Raw genomic sequence first — 22,311 nt, forward strand, 5'->3', positions numbered from 1 at the left:
GCGGGACAAAGAAGTGGTTGTAGCTTCCAGACCGGAGCAGTAGTAGGTCACTTACGGTGTTGGCAAAGCGTGCACGAGGCAACATATCTAGCTATGCTCGTGGAAAGGCCTGGCCAATAGAATCGGCTGCGTATACACTCGTGTGTTTTGTGGTAACCCAAGTGGCCTGACGTAGGGTCATCGTGTGAGGTCTGCAGAACTGCAGCGCGAAGAAAGCGCGGTAGAATGGGAACCCATCGATGGCCTTCCGGGTGGAAAATGTACCGGTAGAGAACATCGTCTTCAAACTTGAATAGTTTGAGCTGTTTCCGTAGCCTGGCGTTGGGTGCAGATGAAACACCGCTAAGGCGATTGGTGATACCATGGCAATAGGAATCGGCGCGCTGGTGAGTGGAAAGCACTGAAGGGCGGTTTGATGGAATCAAGGAAGAAATCGGTGTAATAGACGAAGCGTCCTCCATGCGGCCAATTTGACAAGGTGACGTGATGTGCTCCGATGATGGTGGTAATGGGCATCGTGAAAGAGCATCAGCATCTTGGTGCTTCATTCCGGACTTATATATGACCTCGAAATCATATGCTTGTAATCGGAGTATCCAGCGGCCAAGGCGCCCAGACAAGTTTTTGATCGTCGACAACCAACATAGGGCATGGTGGTCGGTCACAACCGTGAAATGTCGACCGTGGAGATATGGACGAAATTTCTGAATGGGGACCAGACAACAGCCAAACACTCTTGTTCAGTTATCGAGTACTTCTTTTCCGCGGAAGTGAGAGTGTGGCTTGCATATGCAACAACCTTTTCGCAATATTCGTGGTCACGCTGCAGCAGTACGGCACCAATTCCTTGACCACTGGCGTCAGTATGCAGTAATGTGGGCGCCTTGTCATCAGTATGACAAAGAACAGGTGGGGATGTTAGTGCGCGCTTGAGTTCTTGAAACGCGGCTTCACACTGATCGTTCCAATCGAAGGAACTGGAACTAGCAAGGAGCTTGTGGAGGGGCGAGGCAATGCTGGCAAAGTTCCGGATAAAACGTAGAAAGTTTGAGGCAAGTCCAATGAAGCTGCGCAGTTCTTTTGCACGAAGTGGGCGTGGAAAGTTGAGCACCGCGGAAATTTTATCCGGATCGGGCTGGAGGCCGTCTTTGCTAACGAGATGACCCAGGACTTTAATCGTTGTGCTAGTGAAACGGCACTTCCTCGTGTTTAGTTGAAGTCCGGCATTAGAAAGGCATGTGAGCACTTCATCTAAGCGTTGCAGATGGTCAGTGAAAGTCAAGGAAAACACGACGATGTCGTCGAGGTAACATAGACAAGTTTTCCACTTGGGGCCTCGAAGAACAGTGTCGATCATTCTTTCAAATGTGACGGGAGCATTGCATAGACCAAAAGGCATTACATTAAGCTCGTAAAGACCATCCGGAGTGGAAAAGGCGGTCTTTTCTTTGTCTGCTTCGTGCATTGGAATCTGCCAATATCCGGAGCGAAGATCAAGGCTGGAAAAGTATTGCACGCCTTGCAACGAATCAAGGGCATTATCGATACGGGGCATTGGAAATACATCCTTACGGGTGATCTTGTTTAGCGCATTGTAGCCAACACAAAATTGTACCGATCCATTCTTCTTCTGCACTAAAACGACTCGTGATGACCAAGAACTGGCGGAGGGACGTATGACGTTTGTTTTCAGCATATCGGCGACGTTCTCCTTGATGATTTTGCGTTCGGCCAAAGAGACTCGGTAGGGACGACGGCGTACAATAGTCTGGCCACCGGTGTCGATACGATGGAAGGCAAAGGAAGTCTGTCTGAGTGACGAAGTATCCATATCAAAGGAGGCCTGGTGCTTCGTGAGCAATTTTAGCAACGCTTCATTTTGAGCAGCAGTAAGGTCAGGACTTATCACGGAAGCAAGGGCAGATGAAGCAGATTTGTCCTGTTGAGGAAGAGCTTGCGAGGCATCAAGAGGAAGCAGGGAGACTGGTTGGGTATCCACATAACAGGTCACTGCGGAGCCTTGAGGTAGCAGGATTGTCTCCGTGGTCGCATTTAAAGCGATGATTAACGCAGAGCTTTCTTTGAACCGCACCAGGCAGGAAGCGAAGACGATCCCACAGGCAAGACAGCGACCGTAAGGAGTGATGAACATGTCGCCATTGGTGATGTCCGTAGAAGAGAGACTTATGACTTGCTCGTGGCTGGGAGGCAGTACAGAATTGGCAGCAGTGAGAAAACGCAGTCGTGGCTCATCGGCACTCCCGCTGCAATGAACTGTCTCGGTCATATGGACTACACGTTGACGGCAAGAGATTAAAGCGGACACTGACGAGAGAAAGTCCCAACTTAAAATTAGTTCATGAGCGCACGGGAATAAAATCGCGAACTTAATGTGATGACGGATACCATCAATGAAGACGCGTGCTGTACATTGGGCTGATGGTCGAATGATTGCTCCATTAGCCCCAATCAGGGATGATCCAATATAAAGCGTCTTCACTTTCCGCAGACGAGAGCACAGGTCCGCACGCATAACAGATATAGTAGCTCCCGTGTCAATCAGAGCTAACAAAGGCACACCCTCCACAGACACCAATAACATGTTCGAAGGACGTTCAGGAGGACTTGGAGCACTTCGCGGCGATGCAGTTTTCCCTCCAAAAACTGCACTGGTTAGTTTTCCGGTCGCTGGACATGGAGTTGGGAGACAGGTCGAAGTGGCGAAACAGAACATCGGAGCGGCGATGGAGAGCGGCGTCTCGAGGCACGTGTGTTGTGTGCGGTGTTGGAGAAGTCGGCCGGAGATGGAGATCCGCGAACGGGAGGATGATCATCATAAGCGCGGTAAACGCGAGGAGGTGGCTCATCGCGTTCAAAGGCTGCGTAACCACGACATTCGTCTTGCTGGCGGCATCAGCAAAACCGGGAGATATGTCCTCGAAAGCCGCAGTAGTAGCAGATAGGCTTCGACCAATGCCAGGCAGAGTAGTAAGGCGGGTTCGGAGCTCGGGTGACTAAAGGTGCCAGGTGATTGTGAACAGGCACAGGTGGTGTGATTGGAGACGGTGCGGCTGGCATTGCAGCAACCTGGGCGTAAGAAGCTGGTTGTGGGCAAGGAGAAGCGTTGGTATGCTGGGCGTTCTGCAGGGAGGCCAATTCCTCCTTAATAATACCGCGCAGGTCAGTAGAAGCAGGTTGGACGTGAGCGCTGCTGCAAGGGGGTGAGCCATGCGCTTGCAATTCCTCACGAATTATGGCTCGAATGATAGACCGGAGCTCAATACTGTTTGCCAGGGGGTTGTTGGAAAAGTCCGGTTGCAAGTGGATTGATTGCAGGGCATCGAGGTGCTGACAGACGGAGACGACGTCCGGCACCGTCGAAGGGTTTTGAGCGGCGAGTGCGTTGAAGGCAGTAGATCCGATACCCGTAAGAAGGTGTCGCACGCAATCAGGTTCTGGCGTGGCACTGTCGACACGGCGGCAAAGCGCGAGGATGTCCTCAATGTACGAGGTATACGACTCGCCATAATGCTGGACGCGCTCAGACAACCTCTTTTTTGCAACTTCCGAACGAACCGTGGGTGTGCCGAAAATCCGCCGTAGCTGCTCCCTGAAAGACGACCAATCACGGAAGTCTCTCTCGTGATTCCGGAGCCATGTCTTGGCTACTTGAGAGACGTAAAATGGCACATTGTTTAACCTCTATGTCTCGTTCCAGTTGTTGTATTCACCGACATAATCGTAGTTGTCGAGCCAGTCTTCAACGTCCTCACCAGGCAAGCCAGAGAAGATTTCAGGATCGCGATACCGGTTGTTGGCAGGGCTGGGAGTGGGGATGGCTGGCACTTGAACTGAGATGGTGGACGCTGCGGTCTGATATATATATAAGCGAGAAGAAAGGGGGTTAACCGAGGGGCCCGATTTTTATTAGTCATATCATAAGAAGCAAACAAACACTGACACCAAGGACAACATAGGGGAAATTACTTGTGCTTAATAAATGAAATAATGAAATGATAAATTATTGGAAATTAAAATGGATGAAAAAACAACTTGCCGCAGGTGGGAACCGAGCCCACAACCTTCGCATTTCGCGTGCGATGCTCTACCAATTGAGCTACTGCGGCGCTGTTTCCCCATCCACTTTCTTGGGTATTTATGTGTCCTCGTAGAACCCTGGGAGTGTTAGCCAGCACCACCACTCACAGACCTTGGCGGCGGACGTGGAACATCCTTTTTGTCGAAATGCGAAGGTTGTGGGTTCGGTTCCTACCTGCGGCAAGTTGTTTCTTCATCCACTTTAATTTCCAATCATTTATCGTTTCATTATTTCATTCATTAAGCACAAGTAATTTACCCTATGTTGTCCTTGGCGTCAGTGTTTGTTTGATTCTTATGATATGACTATATATTGTCACGTGGTAGTGACGGTGAAGAAAGAAGCAGTACTGTGGAATACAAAACTAGCTTTTATTGGGCGAACCTGTGCCCACAAAACAGGCTACACTTATAGCACAACGAAAGCGGCGAACACAGTCGGCGATCGTCGAAAATCTGATCAGCAGGTCAAGCGCGTCGGCTTTTATACAAAAGTCGTCGAATGTTCCAGACTAATCGTTCGGACCCGCGTGCCTTCCACAAAGTTCTAGACCATTCGCGTCAGGTCATGAAATCAGATAACATAAGTCTCGGCGACAGCAGACAGCGGATAGAAGCATCGATAACTTTCCAGAAACTTCGGATACATGCAGGCGCGTCCCATGCTGTGCGATTACATTTGTTAGGCGGCGAAACGTGGTTGCCCGATAAAGATAAGTACACGTGTCAATACCCCCCTCTTAAAAAGCATCGACCCGATGCTGCAAATATAAGAGAGCGAAACACAAAAGGACACTTCTTAAACATAAGTAACAAAAAAGAAATAAAGTCCAAAGGTCAGTTACGCGAAGCCACAAAGTTCGTTAACGCTGGTAGTAGGGCTTGAGTCGCACAACGTGGACTATTTCAGGTCGCGAGCGGCGCCGCTGTGATAGCAAAATACCGTCTGGCACGACCTCATAGTCCAGTGCGCCAATACGTCGGATGATCTTGTACGGTCCGAAATAGCGACGCAAAAGCTTCTCGCTCAGTCCTCGCCGGCGTATAGGGGTCCAAACCCAAACACGGTCACCGGGCTGGTACTCCACGAAGCGTCGTCGGAGGTTGTAGTGTCGGCTGTCGGTCCTCTGCTGGTTCTTGATTCGCAGGTGGGTGAGCTGTCGGGCTTCTTCGGCGCACTGCAGGTAGGTACGGCCGTCAAGGTTCTCCTCGTCCGTGACGTGAGGCAGCATGGCGTCGAGCGTCGTCGTCGGGTTCCTGCCGTAGACCAGCTTGAACGGCGTGATCTGTGTTGTTTCTTGTACCGCCGTGTTATAAGCGAATGTTACATACGGCAGGACGGCATCCCAGGTCTTGTGTTCGACGTCGACGTACATCGCTAGCATGTCGGTGAGGGTCTTATTCAGCCGCCCCGTAAGACCATTCGTCTGCGGGTGGTAAGCCGTTGTCCTCCTGTGCCTTGTCTGACTGTATTTCAGAATGGCTTGGGTGAGCTCCGCTGTAAAGGCCGTTCCTCGGTCGGTGATGAGGACTTCTGGGGCGCCATGTCGCAGCAGAATGTTTTCGACAAAGAATTTCGCCACTTCGGCTGCGCTACCTTTCGTCAGTGCTTTTGTTTCAGCGAAGCGGGTGAGGTAGTCCGTCGCCACGACTATCCACTTATTTCCGGTTATTGACGTCGGAAAGGGTCCCAACAAGTCCATCCCGATCTGCTGGAATGGTCGGCAAGGAGGCTCGATTGGCTGTAGTAATCCGGCTGGCCTTGTCGGCGGTGTCTTGCGTCGCTGACAGTCTCGGCATGTTCTGACATAACGGGTGACGTCGGCGGTCAGGCGCAGCCAATAATACTTTTCTTGTATCCTCGATAGTGTCCGGGAAAATCCGAGGTGTCCAGCGGTCAGATCGTCATGTAGGGCGTGCAATACTTCTGGACGAAGTCCTGACGGGACAACAAGAAGGTAATTGGCGCGGACTGGTGAGAAGTTCTTCTTCACGAGTAGACTGTCTTGAAGCGTGAAGGAAGATAATCCGCGCTTAAATGCCCTGGGAACAACGTCGGTGTGCCCTTCCAAATAATCGACGAGGCCTTTAAGTTCCGGGTCCGCTCGTTGTTGTTCGGCGAAGTCTTCCGCGCTTATTATTCCAAGGAAGGCATCGTCATCCTCGTCATCTTGCGGCGGCGGGTCAATGGGGGCGCGTGATAGGCAATCGGCGTCTGAGTGTTTTCGTCCGGACTTGTATGTTACAGTGATGTCGTATTCTTGTAGTCTCAGGCTCCACCGTGCCAGCCGTCCTGAGGGATCCTTTAAATTCGCTAGCCAACACAAGGCGTGATGGTCGCTGACGACTTTGAATGGCCTGCCATATAGGTAAGGGCGAAATTTCGCTGTAGCCCAAACGATGGCGAGGCATTCCTTTTCGGTTGTAGAATAATTGCCTTCCGCTTTTGACAACGACCGGCTAGCGTAAGCTATCACGTGTTCATGTCCATCTTTTCTCTGGACCAGGACGGCGCCGAGGCCTAGGCTACTGGCGTCAGTGTGGATTTCGGTATCGGCGTGCTCGTCGAAGTGCGCAAGTACGGGTGGCGACTGCATGCGTCGTTTGAGTTCTTGAAATGCGTCGGCCTGCGGCGTTTCCCACTTGAACTCGACGTCACATTTAGTTAGCTGCGTCAGCGGCTCAGCGATGCGTGAAAAGTTCTTGACAAATCGCCTGTAGTAAGCACACATGCCAAGAAATCTACGCACTGCCTTCTTGTCGATGGGCTGTGGGAACTTTACTATGGCAGCTGCCTTCTGCGGGTCGGGGCGGACTCCAGATTTGCTGATGACGTGGCCTAAAAATAGAAGCTCCTCGTAAGCGAAGCGGCACTTTTCCGGCTTCAGAGTAAGTCCTGATGACCTGATGGCCTCTAGTACTGTTGCCAGCCGCCTAAGGTGAACGTCGAAATTTCCGGCGAAGACGACGACGTCATCCAAGTATACGAGACAGGTCTGCCACTTCAATCCTGCTAAAACCGTGTCCATCACGCGCTGGAACGTTGCAGGCGCCGAGCACAGTCCGAATGGCATAACCTTGAACTCGTAGAGGCCGTCTGGGGTGATGAAGGCGGTCTTTTCGCGATCTCTTTCGTCGACTTCTATTTGCCAATAGCCAGACTTGAGGTCCATGGACGAGAAGTATTTAGCGTTGCAGAGCCGATCCAATGCGTCGTCTATCCGTGGGAGGGGGTATACGTCCTTCTTCGTGATCTTGTTCAGACGGCGATAATCGACGCAGAAACGTAGGGTTCCGTCCTTTTTCTTTACCAGAACAACAGGGGATGCCCACGGGCTTTTCGACGGCTGGATGATGTCGTCGCGCAACATTTCGTCGACTTGTTCTCTTATAGCTTCACGTTCTCGCGCCGAAACTCGGTAAGGGCTCTGACGGAGTGGTCGAGCGCATTCCTCGGTGATTATGCGATGCTTGGCGACTGGTGTTTGTCGAATCCTCGATGACGTCGAAAAGCAGCCTTTGTATCGTCGGAGCAGACTTCTGAGCTGCTGTTGCTTAATCATAGGGAGATTTGGATTAATGTTGTAGTCTGGTTCGGGAACCATGGTCGTCGGGGTAGATGCAGCGGAATCCGAGAGGACAAACGCATTACTTGTTTCCAGAATTTCCTCGATGTACGCGATCGTCGTGCCCTTGTTGATGTGCTTGAACTCCTGGCTGAAGTTTGTCAGCAACACTTCAGTTTTCCCTCCATGCAGTCGAGCGATCCCTCTTGCGACGCAAATTTCACGGTCTAGCAGTAGACGTTGGTCGCCTTCGATAACGCCTTCTACGTCAGCGGGTGTTTCGGTGCTGACCGAAATAACAATGCTGCAGCGAGGCGGGATGCTCACTTGATCTTCGAGCACACTCAAGGCGTGATGACTATGAGGGCTCTCCGGCGGCATTGCTTTATCTTCCGACAGCGTTACTGACTTTGACTTCAGGTTGATGATTGCGCCGTGTTGGTCCAGGAAGTCCATACCGAGAATGACGTCTCGTGAACACTGTTGGAGGATAACGAAGGTGGCAGGGTAAGTCCGGTCATGAATGGTTATTCTTGCCGTGCAGATCCCAGTCGGCGTGATGAGGTGTCCTCCAGCGGTGCGAATCTGAGGGCCTTCCCATGCGGTCTTAACTTTCTTCAACTGGGCGGCGATGCGTCCACTCATTACGGAGTAATCGGCCCCTGTGTCGACTAAGGCAGTGACTGCGTGGCCGTCGAGAAGCACGTCGAGGTCGGTTGTTCTTTGTCTGGCATTGCAGTTAAGTCTTGGCGTTGGATCACGGCTGCGACGTGTTGAACTGAAGTTGGAACGTCGCATTGTCAAGTCGTCTTTCGTCGGTGTAGTTTTGGCTTCCAGACTTCGTCGGGACGGCGGCGTGTCGTTATGTCGTCGAGATGGTCTCTTCGTCGTCTTCGTCGGCGGCGGAGGATCTTCGTCAGTTCGACGAACAGCAACCGCACCTCCATCGGTTGCTGCTTTTAGTTTTCCGGGTGTGGGCTCGCAGAGCGGCCCCGGGCTGGGCCAGTGTATGGACGGCGCTGCGGCAACAGGTAGCGGCCTGGTGACGGCGAACGGGACGGTCGTCGAGAGTTCCACTGAGTGCCAGCTAGGTAATCGGCAATGTCACGTGGGCGCTCCCCAAGCTGTGGACGCGGCGCGTTGATGGCGAACCCTCTCAGTCCCATGTCGCGGTATGGGCATCGGCGGTACACATGGCCGGCTTCTCCGCAGTGATAGCAGAGCGGGCGGTGGTCGGGGGCTCGCCAAATGTCCGTCTTCCTCGCATAGGTGCGCTGGGCGACGGGTGGGCGCGCTGGCGGCGGCGGCGGCGGACGACGGAATTGCGGTGTTGCAGGACCTTGGCGCGGTCGCGCAGGGGGGCCTTGACGGCGGGCGACGACGGCGGCGTAGGTCATTGCTTCCGGCTGGGGTGGTTCTGGTTGCACCTCAGGAACTCCAAGGGATCGGTGCACCTCTTCTTTCACGATGTCGGCGATAGAGGCCACTTGAGGCTGCGATGAAGGCAAGACCTTGCGCAGTTCTTCGCGCACAATGGCCCTGATGGTCTCGCGCAGATCGTCCGTGGCCAGTGATTGAATTCCTGCGTAGTGGGTAGAGCTTGTGCGGCGGTTGAATTGCCGGTTCCGCATTTCGAGTGTCTTCTCAATGCCGGTGGCCTCGCGAAGGAACTCTGCTACGGTCGTCGGTGGGCTTCGTACCATTGCGCCGAAAAGTTCTCCCTTCACACCACGCATGAGTAGGCGTACTTTCTTTTCCTCGGCCATATCCGGGTCGGCGTGGCGGAACAGACGGCTCATTTCTTCCGTAAAGATGGCAACGTTCTCATTTGGTAGCTGCACTCGGGCGTCCAGCATAGCTTCGGCCCTTTCCTTGCGCACGACGCTTGTAAAGGTGCGCAGGAAGCCGGTACGGAACAGGTCCCATGTTGTCATTGTCGACTCCCTGTTCTCGAACCACGTTCTGGCGGCGTCTTCTAGGGAGAAGTATACATGCCGCAACTTGTCGTCGGAGTCCCAGTTGTTGAAAGTCGCGATTCGCTCGTACGTCTCCAGCCAGGATTCCGGGTCTTCAGTTGCTGCTCCATGGAAGGTTGGTGGGTCCTGAGGTTGCTGTAGGATAACGGGGGACACTGGGGCAGCCATTTGGTTTGTCTTGACCACGGCGATCTTCTTTGTCGTTTCAGGCAGAAGTCAGTGCTCTGGGGGCAGTCTTTGCAGTCTGCGGCTAGCACGCTGGTCTTGGGCGATGTCGGTTTTGTCCTCGGGCTTCGGGCTTGGATCGCAGCTTTGCGGGGGCGTTCGGTACATGAACGTACAAGCACCTCCACCAGATGTCACGTGGTAGTGACGGTGAAGAAAGAAGCAGTACTGTGGAATACAAAACTAGCTTTTATTGGGCGAACCTATGCCCACAAAACAGGCTACACTTATAGCACAACGAAAGCGGCGAACACAGTCGGCGATCGTCGAAAATCTGATCAGCAGGTCAAGCGCGTCGGCTTTTATACAAAAGTCGTCGAATGTTCCAGACTAATCGTTCGGACCCGCGTGCCTTCCACAAAGTTCTAGACCATTCGCGTCAGGTCATGAAATCAGATAACATAAGTCTCGGCGACAACGGACAGCGGATAGAAGCATCGATAACTTTCCAGAAACTTCGGATACATGCAGGCGCGTCCCATGCTGTGCGATTACATTTGTTAGGCGGCGAAACGTGGTTGCCCGATAAAGATAAGTACACGTGTCAATATATATATTTCCACGCAATCTCATTTTGCTCACAATGTTTGTCTGCTAAGGTGAACGATGATCTGCGTGCACGACTAGCCATGTCAGTGACGCAGTTTCAATTGACTGAATTCATCAGCAGAATTTATGCATCTAATGTGTTGAGGAGTGCGCTTAAAAAGATGAAGATGAACGCCTAAAAAGGGGACCACCAAAGAGGACTCGACCTTTGCCCTGAGAGCGCATCTGTGTAGAATGTGCTAAAGTCGAGCTCCAGCCTATCTCTTATCTGGTTAATCTTTCCCGAACCCTTCCTTCCGAGCATCTGATGCGATTGCTTTGTCGGCAGGTAAACTTTGCAGTTGAGATGTTGGTCAGTCTCGTGTTCATGCAGCCCTTGGCTTGACCCTTGCCATGACAATTACGTGGACTTCTCATATGACGAGTCATTGCTCCTCTGGTCAAAAGCTATTCTGTGTTAATTTTGTAATCCTAGCCACTGGTATGTTCTATACAGTTCTAGAAAGTTAAGTGGAGATGCCTCTCAAACTTCCTTGAGAGACCTCTGCATGCTGTTAATTGGCAAGCTCGCAACAACATCACCATAGACAGTTTGTGCGCTAATTCCATGACATACGATGAGCTTTTGTTAAAGGAATAAGTAAGACGTCAGAACAGTTCACAATGCAGTCGATAAAATAAAGGCACAAAAGCAATATATTTGCCATTGTAAATTCATTTTCTCATTATAAGCTGAAATAAAGATCCTTGTTTTCTGTCGAAGCTCTAGAGATGGACGCACTGCAATGAACTCGCTCCAGGCAGACCTTTCGTACTCTTTATTTTGCCATCGCACTGACAAAGTTGTTGAGGTACAATCATGGCGCCATGTGAACACAGCACTGATATAACCCACTGCATCTACATTAACGACTGTCCTCACACCACCTGCGTTGCCTCTCCACTCTAAAGGCAATCTGTTCTGCGCATTCCTTTAATTTAAAGGCCTATTTTAAAGCACCCGCGCCTTCAAACGTCATGTGGGTGTTGAATCACGTGACTTTCGGTTAGCTATTGGCATTTTTCTTTTCTTTTTTTCTCCTCCCTTCTTCTCTTAACCTCAAGTGCGTGCCGAAAGCGGTCTCCCGCAGCAGCTGCTCTTTGGTGAAGTGATGTAGACCGTTTGGGCATCTTGCGACATCACATGGAAGTTGAATTCTCTGATATTTGCAGTTTGTGCAAGTTTCGCAAGCCAGCAAAACCAGTGCAGCACTACGTGGTAACTATTGAAATGCGAAAGCGTGGGCGGCGCGGAGTCGAGCGAAAACGAAACCTTTCGACCGTCCGCGTCATTGTCAGGGTTATTTCAATGAGTTCTTTTTTCTAAATGTGAAATAGAACGGGACAAGTAGCATTTTATTTCATCTTATAATACAATAGAAGAATGTTTTGTACAACGAGTGGTTAAGTACTAGTGACAGAATTTAACAACTGAGGAGTGCTTTCGTCATCGGGCTAGTACTTCAATGCCCCAGGGGAGTCTCTAATCATGTCCTGCATTTACCTCAATTTCTCAATAATTAATGCTCTGTTTGTGATAATATTGGCGCCTTAAAGATTCTCGAGGACTAATCTATCACTTTAGCTTGACTTAATATTTGCTTTTAGTGTCTCTTTAATTGTGTTCACCTGCTATCATCAAGACATATTGGCAGAGATGCAGTTAACCCGACTATGCCTAGAATGAAAAAGCATGTAGTGAGTTTTTGCTTTGTTGAGTGTAATTTTATTTGCTCCAAACCATGATGAAACGCTGATTAGTTCTGTAGTAGCCATTTGCATTACTTCATGAAGTCATTGGCCTGTAAACACACTAGTGCATACATCTGCATAATGACAGCTTTGACAGATCTGAGAGCAGAAGGAAAGTGTTAACGTATAAATAAATAAAAAAATGGGTGCTAGGACAGATCCCTCAGGCACACCAGTTTTAACAGAAGAATACAAAGACGTCAAGTTATTAACTTTAACAGACTTGGTTAAGTAACAAGAAAATAAGTTGACAGTACTGGCACTGAAACTGTAGTGAAGTGGAACCCCGTTCATACGCTTTTCACCAGACCGGGGGAAAAAAACGTAACAGCCAGGAAAACGCAACAGTGAGGAAAGCTCCGAAAATGAATGAAAAAATGCAGCTTCAACTATAGCAAATTTATTTCCACAGAGTGCGCTTAGGACTTAAAAAAGTCTATAATGGTGGCTTGCCGTTTCTTTCGCTCGCTAGAAACCGCCACACGTTTCTCAATAGCCTGGAAGGCCACATTGCTGTCAGAGTCGCTGTGAGGTGCTACGTACCTGCGGAGGAGGTCCAGAGCTGCGACGGCTTCTCCAAAGCTAGGGTTTGGCAACTCCCCGGCATCATGCGGCTCGTGCTCCTCGTCGTCACCGTGCCACGGCAATGGCAACGGACGAATCCGCGCGAAATTTTGCCCTCTTTGGCGTAATCATGCTAATGTGCTAACGATTGTTTAGTATTGCTGCGGAGCGCGTGCGTTCGAGCAGCCCGGTTGCGCACAGCGCGGCGTGGGGGAAATGTAAACAAGAGAGGAGAGCTGGCCCGATAGGCGGAGCAACCACAGGAGCAACTCCACGAGCAACGCCAACTTCCGGTTTCACTTTAGCTTCACAAAGAGTGACATCAGGGCCTCTCCTGAGTTTCCTTCCTCCATGAGTCGACTTGTCCAACAACGATGCGGTGACCGTAATCACAGTGATGACAGTGAGAGCATTTTTCACGAATGGCCACTTACCCCCGTATTCAGAAATACATCTCAATTTGAAGCCCATGCTTGACTTGATTTAAAGGACGCCTGTCGTCAACACACTAGAAGAAACGCAATGAGCGTCTTCGGCGCGTTCGCACCAGGCGTCATTTATATCAAGTCAAGCATGAGCTTCAAGCAAGCTTCAAGTTAAGTTGCGTTTCTGAATACGAGGGTTAGTGGCGGCCTCTCGAACTGGCGTGTGGCTTCTTGCAGCCAGTTCCATAGCCAAGCCCGGCCAAGCCCAGCCAAAACTCTTCAAAAGCCAAAATGGCGGTTGGAACGCGTTGCCTACTTTAGCCCAGGCGGCTGCGGGGTGCTAAGTTGCGACGTCTCATGCGGGAACATTTTCACAGCTACTACGTAACAGCGGGGTTCCTTATACATTGTATCCTATGGAAGCTATGCCGGGACCAGATGAAAACGACGTAGCAGCCGGGAAAACGCAGCAGTGGGGAACGTAACAGCGGGGTTCTACTATTCAAGTTTCTTTAGTAGTATGGAATGAATAACTGTCGAAAGCCTTCTTGAGGTCTAGAAATATTACAAAGGCTAATTCATCATTATGGAGTGATTTGTTTATACGTTGCGATAACTCTAGTACTGCTGTTGACGTAGAGCGACCAGTTCTGAAGCCATGCTGAGATTCATTTAAAATGTCATCAGTGCTCAGGTACTCTTTTAATTCAATAGGAATAACCTTCTCAAACACGCTATTAATAACACTCAGTATCGAAATTGGTTGAATTGCTTCCAGAGTCATTATTATCGCCGCTTTTATATGTAGGAGATACTTTAGCAATCTTTAGAGTTTCAGAGTATGTACCATGTTCTATATTATGATTGAATATGGTTGTAAGAATAGGACAGGGAAGGTCAACGTTATCTTTTAAAACTTTAACAGTAATGCCATCATGACGAGCCACCTTGTTAGCATTCATATCGGTTAATACATATTGTACTGAAGTATCTTCTATCGGTTTAAGGCAAAATGTGCTGCATACTAATGGATAATTAACATCACATGACTGATGAGGTATACAGTCAGCTAGAACTGACCCAACGTTAGTGAAGTATGCATTAAGCTAATCAACTTTTTTTGGTGTCAATACAGCTAGGAGCAGTGTGTCTCTTCACAGATGTGTTAATGACACTGTTAATGATATCCCACATCCTTTTAGAATTACCCTGAGCCTTACTGATCAGTTGCGCATGGAACTCTTTTTTTCCTGTTATGAATGATTGCAGTGACAGAATTGTGGGAACTACGAAACTGCTGTAAATAATACTTATTTTGTTTTTGCTTTTTCCACTTCTGATATTGTCTTTTTCTTAAATGCCGCTTAATGTAGCCTTTGTCATCCATGGACATAACGGCTGCTCGTACCTCCGGTGATTGGTTGTAGTGCACTCAGAAATGACACTGAACAGGGTTTTCACAAGTTTGTCGCATTCGGCATTGTTGTCTGCACTGAGTATATCAGAGAAATTTATTTTCGTAATTTTATCGCGAAGCAGCGGTTAATTTATTCAACCTTTGCGTGGATGTAATTCATTCCTGGTTATGTTTCCATCTTCAGGTATGAATGCAAAGACAGGAGAGTGATCTGTTATACTCGTATTGTATGCACCTGCGAGGATATTATTATGATTGCATAGGATATAGACGATGATAGTGGCTGAGGTCTTGATCTCCCTGTATGCTTCAGTGTGTACGGTGAAAGGCTAATAGAATTTTCTGGTGCTAAAATGTGGAATGACTTGCCTCTTGAAATAAAACTTGCAACAAATTTCGACATAATATGTAAGGGCTACTTCCTCTGTAACCAAGTATTGTCTTGAACTTTTGCTGATGTACTTTTAATTTTGTGTACTACCTTTAGTTTGTTTATTATATATATTATTTTCTTGCATGTGTGTTTTGTCATTGATGTAGATTATTATGTGGTTGTTCATGTAAAAATATAGCTGCTTGCTAATTAGTATCTATGTATAGCAATTATCTGTATTTACGACCAGTAACAGTTTCTACAAGATTGCAAATTATTTTTGTATTGGACCGTTCACTAGCCATTTAGGCTATTGGTCCAAATTTTGCTGTATTAACTTTTCCTAATCATGTAATAGTGTTCCCCTTTTTGATTTGATTTTGACTGGTATTTGTCACAACAGATGATAAGATGGGCCGAGTATGGATAGGACATTTTCAAAGTAGGGCCTCTGGCCTTTTGTGTAAACACAGCTATGGTAGCTAGCACTAGTCTTTGTGAGTGGTTGCTCTCATTAGCATGCCCTTTGTGATTACAAAAAGGCTTTAGGGTGTGTGGCAATAATTGTGACAGTGTTTGGCGAGTTGTGAAAGCGGCAAGCTCTTCAGGCATGTGCTGCTGTTGCATGCAGGCCAAATCTGAGAAAGTGGGAGGTGACCTGACCACTGGAGATGGCCTGCTCATGGGTGGCACACTCGTTGTGGAAAAAGGTGAGCAGTGCAGGGTGCCCATGTGACGTCCTTCATTCATTTGTGCTGCTGTAGAGCGCGGAACTGATGCCTTCCCATGGGTGCAACTACCTGTGCCATCTGCTGACCTGTGGAGGAAAGGAGGGGGGAGGGCATTCTACTCCGGCGGCTGCTGCACATGGCACGGCTGCATGGGCCCTATCTCGAAAGCGATCTGTGATAAATAGAGTCTAGGTTCGCCGGGTACTCCTAGTTTTATATCTGCTGTGTTCTTGCCACTTCGATTGCATTGAAGTCAACTAACTTGCTGCTGGTGCCGCTCTTCCTGATGCGAGCGTTTGGTTAGCGAGTGTCCATGCTCATCAAGTGAAATGTGTTTGTTTGCCTGCACATGCATGACGCCATGCTTGTTAATTTAGCTAGTAAACGAATATTTACAAGTTTATACTTCCAATAAAGCTACTATACTTACTTCGTACAGCTGTCAACTGATTTTCTATCGATGCTTCATCTTTTGGGCGAAACTGCGACTTTTATCAAATATTCAGTGTTAAGACCCACACAGTGCCACAGATTGCGGAGCCTCTCGGCCAGACGGGTGTTTAACTTTGTTTTCGGTGCAAAAGGAGCACAGAGCGCACCGCCCCGGCTGAGACGGTATTAGATCTTGCCACTGCTAGTGCAAGCGGGATCGTGTGTGCGCTGTGTGTGCGGGATCGCACACACAGCGCCCGAACGCTGTAACTGACAAAATGGTGCCATGTCGGCCATGGTCGCCTCTATCGGTACGAGGTTCGTCCGGGTCGACAGGGCCAATGAAAATGATAACGCAACGTGCTCAGATTGAATATTTGGTAAAATGTGAAATCAAAAAATAATGTGCGAAGACCGGGTCGATTAGCCACTGATAGGCACACGAATTGTGTTGAGTACACAGCAACAAATGTCATGCCGCTTCAACAGCTATCTAACCCACATGTGTGATCTCAAGACTGATTACTGACAAGCCACTCAAACGAACATATTAGCGGCAAGTAATCCGCGACGGCTTGAGGCCCATTACCACAATGGCCTCACTGCCCAGGAATCATGCAGCTGGTTGGTAGATGTCTACCTTCTAGCTTCATCTAGCTAAGGTCACAGCTAGTACCTGTCTTTTGTAAGCTGTAAAGCTGTACTTTAGACCTATACCTTTACAAGCCAGCTGGTAGCCCAGCTAATGCTCCCCCCACTTACAGCTACTAGCCACCTTGGGAAGCACTGGTGTAGCTGCAGTGTAGACATACAATGTCCAGGCTTGTTTCAGGTTTGCATGCATTATAGTTAGCTCTACTTACCATGTTTATGATCTTGGAAGGTTGAATTCTTATTTTGCATGTCATTACAAAAGCACAAGAAAAGTAACAAACAGTAAAATTTAAACTTAGACTGTGGTCAGTGTCTTTCTTGTGCCAAGTTACCATATTTACTCGCATAATGATCGCACTATTTTGTCGAAAAAATTGGCGCAAATTCAGGGGTACGATCATTATGCGGGTTAAATTTCCCACGAAAAGAAACATTTTCTTTTTTCATCCCGCATTTGCTGCGGGATGACAAGCAGGCAGCTGCCGCTGTCAGTGCGAGACACTAGAGTGTACTAGATAGGACACCAAAACAAAAATGGCGGCCGGTGGACCGAATGCGATTATTTTTCTTCTCGTGAGTACATTTAGCACATTGAAACAGTTTCTTCTGTACCAGTAATGAATAATATCGTTAATATCGGCAAGTTTGTGACAACGAAGCCATGTCCACTTTGAGGGGACAAAAGCAGAGAGATGGGCGCGCTTAGGCACCAGTGACATAGAAACACATTGCAGGCATGCTGCGGAAACTGCAGCATTTGTCTTCACTGCTATCCTAATCCGGCACATTTCCGCTAAGGGTGCTGCGTTTAGCTGTGTTTCAAGCGTCGGCGTATGAATAGGGTACACTTCTAATGTATCAGTGTAAACATGGCCACTGTCGTTGCCGCTTGCGATTTGTTGCGTGCCTACAAGTGCAGACGAGAAGAATCGAAAGGCGCCCTTTATGTTGTTGTTGACCAAAACCATTATGAAGCCTACAAATAATAAAGCCGAGGCAAGTTTGGTTGTACCATTTTTTTTTTCATGGAAGTGCGGAAAGTGATGAAAGGATTGAAATGGGGCATCTGCTTAAGAATGTTGGGTGCGTGCAGACCACTTGGTATGTTTTCAAGAATCGTTCGCATAGCATTCGACAGATGGTAAGCGCAATCATCATTTGCTAGACTTGGCACACGACATATCGCTGCAACAAATTCAGGGTGCTATCATTACACGAGAAAGAAAAAAAATAGAATTTTGATGACAGAATTCAGGGGTGTGATCATTATGCGAGTAAATAAATTTCAGTAGTGATCCAGCTGCGCCATTTGCGCCAATTTGCTACAAATGCACTTTCCTGCGCCCTGCGGTGCCAGGGCTGTTTTATTTGCTCCAGATGCGCCAAACTACATGAACAAACGCGATCTTAGAGGGCGTTCATTTTCGAGTTGGCAACAAGTAAATTATTTTCCACGTTGGCAACCATGTACCATGTGCTTGGTTCGTTTGGTTGGTTGTTCGTCCATTTTCAATAGGTTCCCGCGCCGACGAGACATTTTACATGTCATGTTTGTGAAAAACCAGTCAAGGAATGTTCTTCGCCGACTCGCTCTTAAGATGGACAAAAGTAAGTAGTTTCCTTTTGAATTTCGTGGCATTTCTTAATGTTGTGAACTACTTCAGTTAAAGGCTTCGGCTATCGCGTAGCGCTGCAAGCATTATTGGCTGCACCTTGCTATTGAATCGGTACAGAATTTGTAACTTGCCTAGTTCTTCCGAGCTCTTGTCTACTGATGGTTTTCGTAGTGGGAGTGTCCGAATTCCGTACGTATGTGTAGGGACGTAGTCCGTGCTGTGTTTCGTGGTTCAGAACATCCGCATCTAAACGCACGACGCATGGTGTGAATTTGCGCGCGATCGTTCGTACGGCGCGCAATAATCCGACCTGCTGTATGCTACCGTTCGAGAAACATGGTGCGAAATGAACGAGTGAGGGGCACCGAATACACTACGTGAATTTCAGCAGGCAGGGCGCTCTTGTTGGCGTTAGCGGATCATTGGACGGGCCGTACGTATCTGCCGGTGCGTCGCGGATCGGGCGCCCCACCGTGCAGAGCTGCTTGTAGCATACTCGCAAAGGAGTAAATAAACATTTTTTCTGAAGATTTGTTTATTGAGCGTCGACCATATCAATAAAAACAGGCGTAGTAAGCCCCGTAATCTCGCCACAATGGCGTGGCAGCCACCGATCGTCGGGACGCCGGGTTTCATGACGTGCAGCTTCGAAGTCACTTTTTCCCATTATTTCATCTGAGGAATAAATTGCAGTCGATTTTTGCACTGCTCTTCGAGTGCCGCGGCAGAGTGAATTAAACAACAAACTATAGCGCCTTGTGTCAGCTTGCCAGGGCCGTGCGATTGTCTGCGGTCGTCAGCCCCACGCGGCAGCCGCACGGCACCACGCCGTGCGTTTTTGGTGAGAATAGTCGCACGACAAACTGGCATCCAAATTCGCACCATGTGTCAAAGCTGTACGCAAAATGCTTGCACATTGTACTAAATGTTTGGTGTTAACACCTTAGAGTTAGTATAACAAGATCTGTTAACGAAGTAATGTTGGCACGACGTCACGTGCTACACTCTAAAAAAAAGACATAGGTATTTGGGTAGTCTTTCTAAAGCGTGCTTTCATCATGTGAAAATTTCCTGCCATCAAATAATTTTCTCTTGTGTTTTCAGATCGCAACACCAAGTTCAATGCCTGTGTACTCAACGAGGTGGACTCCAATAATGATCCAGTCAATCGGTGGTGCAAGAGTGGAACCCGAAGTACAGATGCATTTTGTATTCTCTGCAACTGCACCATTTCTTGCGTGCAGCATGGAACAGCAGCAGTGAAGCGTCATGCAGGGATGAAGAAACACATTGATGCAGCTGCTAGACACAGAGACTAGGATGGGAATCTTCCACCCAAATTGGTGCAAGGCACACTGGACTTCTCTAATGGGTCTGGTAATACGTCACTTGAGCACCAAGTCAGCAAGGCAGAAACTATTTTTGCTTTGTCTGTTGTTGCCAAGGGAATTCCTTTTTCATGGGGAGACATGGCAACTTCGATTTATCACTGCATGTTCCCTGACAGTGGCATAGCCAAAAGTTTAGCTGCGGAAGGATGAAATTGGCACGCATTGTATCAGATGGACTGGGTCCCTACTTCAAAGGACAAGTGGTGACTGAGCTATGCAAGCCAAATGTTTATTATTCCATTATGATCGATGAAACACCAAAGCCAGAGGCTAAGGGTCCAGCAACTAGATGTCCCGGCACGTTACTTCTCCAGCAGCCAACAGGAAGTTGTTGTGGAGCCTGTTCAGTCATTCGATCTTGGCCGTGCAACCGCTGAAATAATTGTGGGCTGGATAGAAGAAGCAATTGTAGATCTGCCAAAACAAGGACTTGTTTGTTTTTTCAGCGATGGGCCTAATGTTATGAAGAGCGTAAAAAACAAGCTTCAGAAGCATGTGGCACCAAGCTTAGTCGACATTGGCTACTGTAATCTCCATAAGGTTCATAATGCATTTGGAAAAGGCTTGGATGCATTTGGCTTGGATGTCGAAGAAGTAGTAAGAAACATCTACTACTACTTTAAAGGTGTTGTCCGCGCTGAAGCACTCAAAGAATGCCAGGAGACCTTAGGAATTCCTTGTCATGTATTTCTGCGCCACGTTTCTAATCGCTGACTGACACTACAGGACTCGTTGTGCCATTTTGAAGAACAGTTTGAAGCACTTTGTGCCTATTTTCTTAAGGGAAGTACATCAAAACAACGATATGACACTCGAAGCCTCCACAACAAGCTTGTGTCAGCATTTTCTGAGAAGCAACTTTTGCCTAAAGGGATGTTCTTAAAGAACTGTGCGCAGCTTTTTAGTGGATTTCAGCTGCTGTTTCAAAGGCAAGAGCCGCTCTTGCACATACTTCACACTGAACTTATTGCTCTGGTCCAGCGAGTCCTAAGTCGGTTTCTGCGTCATGAGACCTTTGCAGACAAGAGCGCTGAAGAACTGAAAAGGCTAGACGTGACGGATTCATCTCTTTCGAAGTCAAAACCTGAAGTTGGTACAGATACCAAAAAATCAATGCTTCAGTGGGACTCAAGTGAGAAGAAGCGGTTTTATCTTGGAGCACGGGCTTTCTACTTGGCCTGTGCCAAGGACCTTCTTCATAAGCTTCCGCTTGACAATCGAGTTCTTCAATGTGCCAGCCTCCTCAGTTTACAGTCAACAAATGTTGAGTCCGAAGTGGGATCACTAAAATACCTTGTGTCGCAGCTTCTTCAAGTAATCAAGAATGAAGAAGTTTTGTCTGTAATTGATGAGTGGCATATGCTGAAGTGTGACTCCAATAGTGCCCTTCTGGCCCTCGAAGATGAACGAATTGATGCTCGTTGGGCCAAAATATTTGAACAGAAGTCTGCCGGAGGTCAACCAAAGTATCCGTTGTTGTCGAAGCTTATGAAGTGTCTGCTGTGTCTACCACATGGCAATGCAGACTGCGAACGAGGGTTTAGTGAAAATAAACGCTTGTACGAAAACCGCTACTCATTATGCATCGCAAGCATTAACGGACTGCGCCAGACAATAACGTACCTTCGCCGCTATGATGGAGATGCCAGTAAAGTGCCCTTGTCTACAGAGCTGCTGCAAAGTGTGAGGAGATCCAGAGCCCGATATGCAGAGAGAACTGCAAGTGCACATCAGTCAGAAAGCAGGAAAAGGCTTGGAGGCAAAGACACTGGTGCTGATATTGTTGATGAAAAGCGGCTCCGAAAGAGCTTGGAAGAAAAGGTCACCTCATGCAGGACACTGCTGAAGCGAGCAGAGGACATCATTTCTTCTGGTCTGAACTGCAAGAGCCTGGAGCAAGTTGAAGCTGGGCAAACTTTATTAGCTGAAGACAATTCCACTTTGAGCAAGCCCTCTCACAGCTGGAAGAACTAAACAAGAAGGCAAGCAAAAGGCAATAAATGCTGCAACGTGCACATCTTTGTTCGTTAAATAAAACAAAATTCAAGACAGCCCTTACAATTTGGTTTTTGGAATTTTTGTCATAACTTTTAATACACATTAATAAGCTAGTGCAACACCTGTACTTCTTCCTTCATTTGCAGTAGTGCATTAAATCTGATGGACTGGTTCATTTCTTGGTGGTTTGTAAAATGTGCATGTACATAAGACTTAACCTGGTTATAGAGAACTACGACAAATATGGCTTTATCGAACTGTGGCAGTCATCAAAGCCTTAGTTTTAGTGGTCATGAGAGAGGTACCCTGTGCAATTAGTCGCTGCTCCAATTGCTGCTCCAAAATCGAGTTCTGATACAAAGTTGCTCCAATGCAGCATTTTCTCTGCTCCAAAAATTGCTACAAAACTTGCAGTGGCTGGATCACCACTGCGGTAATTCCTAACCAGATGAGCTGTTGTCAAGCCCTTGATTTCATACCACTGTAATAGTGCACAAATACCAAA

The 22,311-nt window shown here is 48.2% G+C and overlaps 1 protein-coding gene and 1 pseudogene across 1 annotated transcript in view; both read left to right on the top strand.

Moving 5' to 3' along the window:
• The window catches only part of LOC126536604 (prostamide/prostaglandin F synthase-like), a 57,196-nt gene that overhangs the window by 23,088 nt on the left and 11,797 nt on the right, over positions 1–22,311 (top strand). Inside the window, exon 5 of the mRNA XM_050183638.3 lies at positions 15,616–15,694. Within this exon, the coding sequence (XP_050039595.1) occupies positions 15,616–15,694 (79 nt within the window). The remainder of the gene's footprint in view (positions 1–15,615; positions 15,695–22,311) is intronic.
• Positions 18,261–21,869, top strand: LOC129385771 (uncharacterized; annotated as a pseudogene).

This window comes from Dermacentor andersoni, chromosome 3, assembly GCF_023375885.2.
Source record: "Dermacentor andersoni chromosome 3, qqDerAnde1_hic_scaffold, whole genome shotgun sequence".
NCBI classification, from domain to species: domain Eukaryota; kingdom Metazoa; phylum Arthropoda; class Arachnida; order Ixodida; family Ixodidae; genus Dermacentor; species Dermacentor andersoni.